Source organism: Strigops habroptila, chromosome 8 (assembly GCF_004027225.2).
Source record: "Strigops habroptila isolate Jane chromosome 8, bStrHab1.2.pri, whole genome shotgun sequence".
Taxonomy (NCBI): domain Eukaryota; kingdom Metazoa; phylum Chordata; class Aves; order Psittaciformes; family Psittacidae; genus Strigops; species Strigops habroptila.
The window spans coordinates 42120746-42131983 of record NC_044284.2 but is presented as its reverse complement, the minus strand read 5'-3'; the positions used below and the strand labels follow the sequence as shown (position 1 = coordinate 42131983).

The 11238-nt window shown below is 43.8% G+C and overlaps 2 protein-coding genes across 8 annotated transcripts in view; one reads left to right on the top strand and one right to left on the bottom strand.

Moving 5' to 3' along the window:
• Positions 1-16: 16 nt before the first annotated feature.
• On the bottom strand, positions 17-754 carry LOC115612216 (translation initiation factor IF-2-like). The gene has a single exon (XM_030496230.1). It carries the CDS (start codon positions 752-754, stop codon positions 17-19), a length of 738 nt encoding a protein of 245 aa, XP_030352090.1.
• Positions 209-11238, top strand: part of KLHL20 (kelch like family member 20) — a 28440-nt gene continuing 17410 nt past the window's right edge. For 6 of the 7 annotated variants that reach the window (XR_003992741.1, XR_003992740.1, XM_030495478.1 and 3 more), the window contains exons 1-3: positions 209-294; positions 2404-2464; positions 10613-11186. Coding sequence is in view for 5 of the 7 variants with exons in the window: in XM_030495478.1 (XP_030351338.1) it covers positions 2442-2464; positions 10613-11186 (597 nt within the window). In the remaining 2 variants the exon portion in view is untranslated. Of the gene's footprint in view, positions 295-2403; positions 2465-10565; positions 11187-11238 lie in introns of those variants that run through there. The other variant, XM_030495476.1, reaches the window with a different exon arrangement.

Below are 11238 nucleotides of genomic sequence, written 5' to 3'. Positions count from 1 at the left end.
CAGATGCACCCGGCCGTCACGGATATACCGGCTGGCACGGGCCGTGCCGACACACGGCCAGCTCTGGGAGAGGTCGTAGCCAGCGGCGGGCTGCGCTAGGCCCCGCCGTTCCGGGGCCGCTGCCGCGGGAGGGACGGAAGGGGCGGGCGCGGCCCGGCGCGCGGCAGCCGCGGTTGGCGGGGCCGTCGCGCGGGGTCGGATCATTTCCTGCCGGTGGGGAGGGGCCCGCAGGGTGCGCTGCGTTCGGCGCGGCTGTTGGGGGACCGCGGCTCGGCGGCGGACCCGGCGCCCGGCGTGAGTGAGCGCGGCGCGGACCGTGCGGCGGCGTTGGGCTGGGGACCGCTTCTCGTTGCAGCGCGCGTGCTGAGGGCCCCTTTGGCGCCGCGGTGCGGGGCCGGGTGCGCTGCCCTCTCCCGGTGCCGTTGGGGTGGCGGGGCATGGCTGGCAGCGGTGCGTGTCGCGCTGCCTCGGCAGGCCGCCGCTGCAGCGCGGCCTGGGCCATTCGCTCCCGGGCCGGTGGGGAAGCGGCGGGCCAGGTGTAGCGCGCCCGGCTTCTCGGCTCGCGTCGGCTTCTCCTGCGGGTCGGGGTCCACGCCCCTGCCCGCCGCTTGCTGTCGGTTGGCGGTGTGCCCTGCGCGCCGCGGGTTGGCGTTAGGTCTCCGGGGGAAGGGGCAGGAGGGAGCCGTGCTCGTCCGGGAGGAGCAGCCGTACGTCCCGGGAAACCTACTTGCGCCTGTGGGTGATAGAAAGCCATGCCTACGCATTGCTGGGAAGGTTGTCGTTTCGTCCAGTTGCTGCCCCGTGGAGAGCACTAAATCGAGGACCCTAGTCCAAAATGTGTTTTTTGTCCTCATGACTTTTAATGCGGTTTTAAGGGGTTTTAAATCTGATGCAATCAGGGGTCTAAGAATGGTATCGTCCACATTTCGTGGCATGTGCAGAATGCTGTGAACGGCCTTTGCATGTGTTCCAGCACACGGGCAGTTGTGAAGATGCTGCTTTGCAGTGGGGCAGGTGGTGGTCCGTGTGGGTGCGTGCAGTGAAGCTCGCTTTTCCAGGAAGCCCCTCGATGCTGGCGAGAGGAGGGGTAGCAGAGTCTAGTCGGGGAGAGGCCAGGCAGTCATAGTTCGGATTTAAATGGGTATGCAGTGCCCTAACCAGGAGGAATCGGCTTGCTTTATTTGCAGGAAGCGATGAACCTGAGTAATTTGCAACTGTGGAAGACAGCAAATCTGAGCTTATTTTTCATTAACTGGCAAACTGCTGTGTTTGTGTTTCTGTGATAATGTACCTACAGAATGTTGCATATAAAATAACTTGCTTCTTCATGTAGCCAAATATTTATTTTGTAGTTAAATTTGAATTGTGCCAGAAAGTATTTTGTTGCTGTTGGATGCAGGGCTTTCAATGAGACAATTTCAGTCTTCCAAAAATTACTTTATTCTTCCAGAATTTAAGTTTTCCTAATTTAAATCCTACTTCTCTTTATTGTCAGAGTTATTCAGTCTCATTCTGTCATTGCTTTTCCTATAGTTTCACTAGTTTCTGATTTCTCACATCAGTTATGGATGTGAGGAAGTCAGTATGGAAGCAGAACACCCTTCTGTTTTTTTACTATATGATGGAAGTTAGCCTTATTGCTTTAAATAATGATTGAATTGAATTTGTATTTAATTGCATCAACATTAAAAATAAAATTTAGATGATTAATACCTTTGAAAAAAGGGTTGATCTGCATTAGAATTAAAAGTTAGTGGTTGAACATGGAAGACCTGTGCAGTTGCAAACTGTTATTTTCCTCAGAAAATGGATATTTGGAGTGGATGTGTGGTGAGCATTAGGCAGCATCATTAATCTTTGCAGATGTAGTACCATTATTAGCATCCCTTTTACCTCTGGGGCACATAGTTATCTTCAGTTTCCAGACACAAGTTTTATCTTGCATCAGATAGTTTCTGCAGTGTAGCTGTTGAGCAGCGCAGTGCTGTTTATTAGGTGCCAGCCTGCCTTAAATCTGGTAAATGTATGAAGGAGAGATACCTCCTGGCTCTGAGAGTGAACACCCTGTTACATGAGATACTTTTTCCTTTGGTAGAACAATTTTAAGGATTCAGGGAGGCAGACAGTTTATTGACTTTATGATGTGTGTATTCCATTTGCCTAAAGAATCATTATGCAGCTGTAGTGAAATTTAATGTTGATATTTTCTCCTGTTTTATTCTCTGCAATCCAAGACATCATTAATCTAGGCTGTGGATTTTATAGCTGGTTAAGAGCTTGAAGGCATATTAGTCCATGGATGTGGTCAGTTCTGTTGTCCTAGAGCCAGAATGAAGAGAGGAAAGAAGGTTCTCTTCCTTCAGAATATGACCCTTTTTTGTTCTTTTTTTCTTTTGGGATCAGGTCTTGAAGCATAGGGTGAAGGTTTCTCTTCACGGTGCATGGACGGAAAGCCAATGCGCAGGTAAGACCATGAAAAACAATAGTCCTTCTCTTACCCAGACATGATAAATCACACGAGTTGGTTTCTCAAGTGCCTAGACGATTTCTTTCTTTTTTTTAAGCCCTGGCTAGGAGAATTATAATATAAAGTGTCCACTCTTAGTCCTTACTTCAGTGTATTTAGTTTTCTATATTTACAAGACCAGAAGTCTCTAAATGAATGTGCTGTTAGGAAGAGTACAGGAGACAAGTTATAATTCTCCATCCCCCATTCACTATCCTATTTAAAATTCAGTATTTAATTACTAATTTAATTGTGTGAAATAATCTGCCTGGGAATAAATTTAAACTTTAAGGGGCATTGTTTTTTCTCTTAACTAGAGTTTAGTTTCTTTGATGGGGTAAGATCTTGGGTGAAAAGGAGATTTCCTTTTCAAATTATGGGGGGTGTCAGTTGCCTCAGTTCTAATGAGTTGAAGATGAAGCTGAAGTTTAATTCCGGGGAGTTCCTGCAGTGGTTATGTCAGAAACATTATCTGTAATATACAGAAACAATTACCACAGTAAATCAGCTTGATGACAGGTTGGCAAACAGGGTTGTCTGCTAATTCTAGTTGCATTTCACTATCCAGTGGCAATCCCATGGAGAAACTTAACAGCAGATATATTTCTGTATTTCTGTGTGTGATATAGGCTGTGTGGAAGCAAAGTTTCCTGAAGTTCTATACCTCTAAATGAAGTAAAGACAACTGATACAAATTGCTTAGTCTGTCTGCACTCTTTAGGATGTCGAAAGTAGGGAAACTTGTATTAATAATAATTCTGTAAACAGTCATGTAAAAGAAGAAAAGGAATTTTAACCATAGATGAATATGTAGAGCATTTTTAGCTACAGCATTTGCAGAAACCATTAGCCCAGGTTCTGTATAAGAAGGCAATAAATAAATAGTCATTTAAACCCTTAAAGAGTGACACTGTATTGTTTAATTAAATGAACCTGTCAAGCACAACAAAAAAAGGCTGTGCTGCTGCTTCAGTTAAGCTAACGAGTAAACCTTGTGACATGATATGGGCATCACTGCTGTGAGGTTATGTGTTGTTCAATATTTTTGCCAAGATAAGAAATGTAGTTTGGCAAATGAGCTGTATGTGACTTTTACAGTGAGTTCCTTCTTTAAGACAGATTAAGTAGCAGGTGAACTTTCTTCAATCTTAGTCTTCTACAATGTAGACTGTTTAAACATTAACCAGTATAAAACCACAGCTTTTCAGGTTCTCGTGTTGTACTTCATTTATCAAAACCTTTTTACAAGATGACATGAAATTGGTGACTGGCTTGGCTTGTTTTCTTGTTTTCTCTCTATTTTTTGTGTTCCTAATGGAAAAATTGAGGTTCTAAATTTTTTTTTTTTTTTTTTGTCTGCTGTTTTCTGCATGTTGCATTGAGGCAGAAAATTGAAGTGCTGAAGTTCATGTCTTTTGTGGGTTTGTGGCCTTGGACTTGCTATCATGGAAGTTCTGTCTGCTACTCAGACTAGGTAGTTTTAGTGGTGAGTAACAGCTGGGTGCTAAAGTAATAGAGGTTTTCTATTGTGATGCTGATCCTGGCACTTCAGGCTTTGGGGGATTTTTTAATTTTATGTGAGTAATGGGTGCAGACCAGACTTTTGAGTACTTCTTGTTTTCTCTCCCTCTCTGGCAAAACAGGTTAAGGCATGGATAACACATTTGACGTATTTACATGCTTTTACTTTTGATCTAGCTAGCTGATTACTGTGCCTCGACGTATTGTACTGCTGCAGTCTAGGCTAACAAGCAGCGCTCTACCGTAAGCTGTGGACTTCAATTCTTGAATATGCTTGCATATTTTAAAGCCCTCTGTGTGGATTGTTAAAATTTGTTTGTTGTTCGACTGCGTGTCTTAGCAGAAAATGATAAAAGATTCCTGACTGAGCTTTAAGTTCCCAGATCTTCCTATAAAGTCCAGCTAAGCCAATGGTGGAGCACTTCCTTTTATCCTTTTATTCAGGGCTCTGCAGCCATTTAATACCACATGTAAGAGTCCTGTTAGATATTGCAAGAAGAGGGAAGTGAGACTTGTCTGTACTCTATTAGTAAGCATGGCGACTTGGTATCAAACGTGTACAGCATTCAGAGGATGGGAAGTACAGTTTGAACAGAAAAGGAATTGCAGATACTTCTGTCAAGGGTATAGTAAACACATTGATGTTGAAACGGTATTTATCTTGCTGTCCTGGTTTCAGCTGGGACACAGTTAATTTTTTTCCTAATAGCTGGTGCCCTGCTGTATTTCGGCTTTAGTGTGAGAATAATGCTGATAACACACCGATATTCTAGTTGTTGCTAAGTAGTGCATACCCTGATCAAGGACTTTTCAGTTTCCCATGCTCAGCAAGTGAGGAGGGGCACAAGAAGCCAGGAGGGAGCTGAGACAGGACACCAGACCTAAACTAGCCAAAGGAATATTTCATACCACAGCACATCATGCCCAGTATATAATATGGGGAAGTTGGCTAGAAGGGGCTGATTGCTGCTTGGGGATTGGCTGGGTATCGGTCAGTGGGTGGTGAGCAATTGTATTGTGAATCACTTGTGTTTGCTGGTTTGGGTGGGTGGGGTCCCCTTTTAGTTTTATATCTCTCTCCTTGTTATTTCCCTTATTATTATCATTATGAGATAGTACTTTATTTTAGTTATTACACTGTTTTTACCTCAACCTGCAGGTTTTGCATTCTTTCGATTCTCCTCCCCGTCCCACCTGGGGAGAGAGAAGTGGGGGGTGCGAGCGAGTGGCTACGTGGTGCTGCTTTTCCGGCTGGGTTTAAACCGTGACACTTGCATTAGGAATGAAGTGACAGTTGGGGCAGGCTATACTTTCTCCCTGTCAGGGAGCAGCAAGAGAACATTGTGTTGCTGAAGGAAATAACAAGGCAGAGGGGACGTCTCAGTAAAGGGCATAGTCCCACAGTACCTGAGCAAGGAGGGCAAAGCAAATCTGATGACCAGGGTCAGTCAGGAGTCTGGTACTCATCAGCCAAGTCTGTAGTGATGAAGAAGGGCTGAGGTCAAGCCAGGAAGCCAACTCAGCAGGTCAGTGTCAGTGGAGTACAAGGTCAGGTGCAGATGTGCTCAGACCAGGCACGAGGGCTTGAGCAGCTCCCAAGCAAAGCAGGGAGGTCCTCCTACCTCTTTCCTCTTTCCTGCAGCCTGATTCCAGCTTACAACAGTGCTGTACCGTAGCGGCCTCAAGCACAGGCAGCCAGACCATGCTGAGGGGGAGTCTTCAGACCCCAACCGCGCGCTTGAGGCCCTTGTGTGCACTTGAAGTTAATCAATAGCTTGGACATAGCTCTTGACCAAGATAAAATACAAAAGGCTTAGGAAGGTTTTGAAAGACTCCAGTAATGACTTCGTCTTTCAGAGTATGGACATCCTCATTCTTGGTGAAACTGAGTTTTCTGGGCTTGGTCAGTAAAAACCAAACTAAACAATGGAATAGAGACATATCATAGAAGCATAGAATGGTTTGGTTTGTGTTGGAAGGGCTCATGTAGTTCCAATCCCCCCTGCCTTGGGCAGGGACACCTTCCGGTAGACCAGGTTTCTCAAAGCCCCATCCAGTGTGGCCTTGAACACTTCTAGGGATGGGACATCCACAACTTTTCTGGGCAGCCTGTTCAGTACCTCACCACCCTCGTAGTAAATATGTACCAGATCCTTGCTGCTCTCCTTTTGAGCAGTATAAAATACTGTTGCAGTCAGGTTTATTTGCTTGTTTGCATGACTCAGTCTCATTGATAATGTGTATCTAAACCTTGCTGGCTAGGTAAGAAGAGGAATTGGTGGTATTTTTAATAATAATCAGACTTTTAGCTAACTAATTCCTAGAGTATTGATAGTCACAATAAAGCACTTCCATTTACTTAGTTGGCAGTGTTATTGCCTCTTCCATCATCAAAGGTATTTCATTTGGCTAGTCCAAATCAAAGATCTTTGTTCTGGCAGTTTTGTAACAAGTATAGGAAATAATATATTCTTTGTGTATGTGTTAATTTCAAAGCAAGGCATTGACAGAAATTTCTACTGGTTTGGTTTGTTGTTTTCATTTGCTACTAAAATCTGTTGCTACTGAAATCCAGTAGTGATGTATGATTTTGGATTTCAGTTGATGTTTTCAGCCTGAGACTTGTCCTGTTGCATAGGTCAGCCTATTTTTTTTTTTCCTGGAAAATGTTAAAGTTTGCTTATAATCTCATGCTAAAACATATGTTAACCTAAAAAAAAAAAAAAACAGGCCACTGACTTGGAAGTTAAGGAGCTCTAGGACAGTGCTGGAGAGAATTTTTCCTAGATATGTTAGTAGATATTTTTTTGAACTTTGGAAGGAGCTGCTGTAAGCTCCTGGGTTGGATGTTTCACAGATGTCTGCGTTAATGAATGAAGTTTTGGCAACTGGTGTAGCCTAGTAAAATGGAGGCAGAGCAGCGTATTTATCTAGCTCACTTAGTGTTGCAGACTGCCTGTGTTCCCATTTGTACTTTTCAGCAGTGCGCTACAAAAACTGATCCTTTGTCAGCCCTTTCTTAATCCCATTGTATTTGCTGATTTCCCGAGCCCTGCATGTTAATGGAAGCTAATCCCAGAATATCTGCATAGCTGGGTGTGAATCTTTTATCCTTGCATACACATTTCCTCTCCAATCCTCAACCCTTCTTAATCACCCCGAGTGTTCAGGAGCAGCTCTTATCTTTGCGTGTGTGGGGGGAGGCAGCTAGCCTGCCATGTGAGGATCAAGTGTTGCCTTCTGTCTTTCACACCTCTAAGCTACTGACTCATCATTTCATTCTCTATGCATACATATGCATAATGCACACATAATGCAGTTAAATTATTATACCTGTGGAGGCGCTTGCTATCAGACAGTGTCCTTCTAATACATGCTTCCATGCCTGTGTAAGCAGCAACCCACAGTGCTTAACATCAGACATCTGGTTTGGTCCAGTTTGGAAATTCCCAAGCTCTTGCATTTCCCAGATATAAGTTATGGATGAATTGGGAGTGCTAATTTGTTTATTACTCTTTTTTTCCACCCATTCAGTTTTTATTAGTCATTAACCAGGACTTTCCTGGAGGAAGGAGGCTGGATGCAATGCGGGCACTCAGATGAACACTGATGGGAACAATGCACGAACGCCTCCAGATCTTACTAACCAGACTCCCTTTCAGTCAGTTTATTTAAAGACTTGTTCAGCAGTCTCATTTGGGCGTAAAAATCCTGTTCTGTCCTGTCTTGGCCAGGAAGGACTACTGCCTAAATCTGGCCAGTCATGTGGCATAAGATGGTCCACCCCATTGCTCTGTGTCAGCAAAGAGTCTTGGGTGGTGGGATTGACGAGGTACACTGTATTCCTTGTGGCAGCATAGACTTAATCTAATCTTTCTGTACTTAGAATCTGTGCCAGTCTGAAAAGTTCTCTGAGATCTTCTTTAGGGCTGTTTTTAGTGGGAGTTGTCTTTGAGGAAAGCCTACGGGTGTAGTAGAGGGATTCTGCTTTCCAGAAGCAGGTATTGTCTTGGACATAGGTCATCTCTTGTGATATGTTAGTTACATGGAATGGGTTTTTGATTTGAAGAATGCTTGTTCTGTACTGTTGTGATTTGACTGACCAAAAATTACTATAGTGAGTGTGTGTCTTAATAGGGCTCTTATTTTTCTTTTTTTTCTCCCAGGGCTTGGTTTGACATAGCTTGAAAGCCCTAATGCACAGTAAAAATCTGTTTGACTTGCTTGGCAAGAGCTAGGCTCTACAGGGTGATTTTTGTCACTAACTTTCTTCATCTCTTGGTAGAGGGATTAAATTACTTGCCCTCTGGCCTTAGCTGCTAAGGACCATGAAAACAAGCTAATTAGGTAAGTTAATCTTTAGTCCAGGTTTCTTAGGGGGTTTTGTAGGGGTACCATTAAACTTGGTTTGTCTATGTTGCTGTGAGGAGAGCTTAGTGCATTTTTCATGAGGAACTTGGCAGAGCTTTGAAAATGGTTGTCAAACCCTACAAGGTGAATTTGGGTTGTGAGGGACAAGAGTGGGTGGAGGAGAGTGAGAGGCAGTATAACAGCAGAAGGATGTGTCAGAGGTGTCAGAAAAGGAGAATGGTGATGGATATAAAAAAGATGGAATAGGAGTAAAACACAAGGCATTTAAGGTGCAGAGGCTGAACAGGAACAAGCAACAAAACCGAGAGGGAAGACCCAGCTGCTAATGGTCTGAAACATCTGAATATGCTGATGAAGAAGAGAGCATGGGGGAAATGGGGAAACAGGCTAAGATGCAAGTGAATAATTTGAATGGTTGCAAAGAGACTGGTTTCCCTGTGGTTGGAAAGTGCATTTGACATAGTAATGAGAGGAAAAGATACGAGTTACTTTTTTTTAATTCTTTACTTCAAGCAGGCTGCAAAATACATTGAGCAATAGCAATGTGAAGTTAGGTTTCTTTTTAACTCTTGATATAAACCAAGTGAGATAGTGACAGCTCACAGATAACAGTGTACCAGAGAAGGTGGTAATGGATAGCATGTATTGGGTCTTTTAGTATATTTTCAACAGCTAGTGTACTAACTGGATAATTCATAACTATCAGTATTCTGATACTTTGTGCAGTACGCTTTAATTGATCTAAGTGGTGGTTTTCCTTTGAAGTGGGAAGAGGAAATAGTTTCCTTTATTTTCTTTATTTTCATAGTAATTGGAATGTTACTGGCGCTGATGCATCTTTTTTAATAATTGTGCGTATGATATGTGGCAGAAATTCACATATGCTATGCTTGGAACATGCAAAATGCCACCTCAGTTATGTGTGTACTGATCTGCTTATTTAGTCTGATTGCTGAAAATAGAGTTGGGTTTAGTTCTCGTTTAGCACTGATTTCAGTCATAATGTGTTATGAAGCCTGGGGTGTAGGCAGACATCTCTGCAAAGTGGGGTTTGAGGTGTGTCATCTTGGTTCATCCCTGCAGAACTGCAGAAAGCCTTGGGGCAATACTGCATTCCCATTCTCTCGGGTTAGTAGTATATGTGGTGTGAAGTGTGGTCTGTCAGCATTGTCATGCTGCTGTGCAGAGGGCTACTGCACTTAGGCTGTGGCAGAGCTGACATCTGCTCAGGGATGTGAGGGCTAAAGGAAAGGTACGTGAACTTTCATAAAGAAGAACATCAGCTAGCTAACACGTTGCATGTGGAACTCGGAAGATAGTATGTTGTTCCTACTCTGTGCCAGAAACTTGGTTTATATATTCTCAAGTCATTCCTCATCTCTAAAGTTATCATCTTGACTTTATTTTCTTCCTTTCTCACTAGGCGAATAGTTGTAGATACTTTGATTGTTTTGACTTTTTCCTGATCAGGATGATAATCCCAATTGCCTTCTGCAGCTCCTAGTCTACCATTCTTGGGAAAGATTAGCCTTCTCTTGAAACGTGTCAGGGAAGGTCGATTGAGTCAGAAGCCTCCATAATTCCAAAATAACTGAAGAGGTGATGATTACGTGGATATTCTGTGAACCTGAAACACTCATGGTAGGCTGCAGGCTATGTTAAATTACTGAAGTCTGTGTGACAGTTTAGTGTGTTCAGACATCAATGATGAGTGACCCTCTAAAAACAGTAGGTAAAAGAACAGAAAAGTTTGGCTAAATCATGCAGCTGGAATTCTTGGCAGTGGAAATCCATCTCCAGCTCTGTTAAAGAAAACTCAAGTGACAATGGGCGAGTCAGCTAATCTTTTCTGCTTTGAGTTACTCTCTATGAAATGGGGATATTGCTTCTCTACCACACAAGGCTATTATGAAGTTCAGTTAATGAATATGTATGTGTAGTTGGATATTACAGCCATGTGTCATAGAAAACATATAAAAATAGGTATAAATATAAGCCTGCTGGAAGTTGATGTTTGTTTACTTCTAGGTATGCTTTGGTTTGAGACAGATTCCTCTTTCATGTGATTGTGTGCTTGTTTCCATGTTACAGCATGGAGCTACAGGCACTGCTGGTTTTGTGCTTGTAATCAGTGCGAGCTGTAGAGCACTTTGGCTTACAGTTGGTGGTAGACTAGTTGATGATGGTCCTGTCTTACGACTTCCTTCGCTGCAGGTGTACCAGTACTCGACCAGGAGAGACCGGAATGGATGTGACTAGCCGTTGCACACTCGGAGATCCTAACAAACTGCCAGAAGGGGTGCCTCAGCCTGCTCGCATGCCCTACATCTCTGACAAGCACCCTCGACAAACCCTGGAAGTCATCAATCTTCTGAGGAAGCACCGGGAGTTGTGTGATGTGGTGCTAGTAGTTGGTGCAAAGAAGATCTATGCCCACAGGGTGATTCTGTCAGCCTGCAGCCCTTACTTCCGAGCCATGTTCACTGGGGAACTGGCAGAGTCTCGGCAGACAGAAGTAGTAATTAGAGACATCGACGAAAGGGCCATGGAACTGCTGATTGACTTTGCATACACCTCTCAGATCACTGTAGAAGAGGGAAATGTCCAGACTTTGTTGCCAGCTGCTTGCCTTCTCCAGTTGGCTGAGATCCAGGAGGCCTGCTGTGAGTTCCTTAAGAGACAGTTGGACCCTTCCAATTGCCTGGGCATCCGAGCTTTTGCTGACACTCATTCATGCCGTGAACTGTTGAGGATTGCTGACAAGTTCACACAGCATAACTTCCAGGAGGTAAGAAGCTAGTGTGTTGGAGTTAGGGTGTAAAATGTGTGAATGTGTCCTG

Bases quoted from the DNA above. Each gene is read 5' to 3' on its own strand.
- LOC115612216 (XM_030496230.1), bottom strand. From the start codon at position 754: ATGGCTTTCTATCACCCACAGGCGCAAGTAGGTTTCCCGGGACGTACG.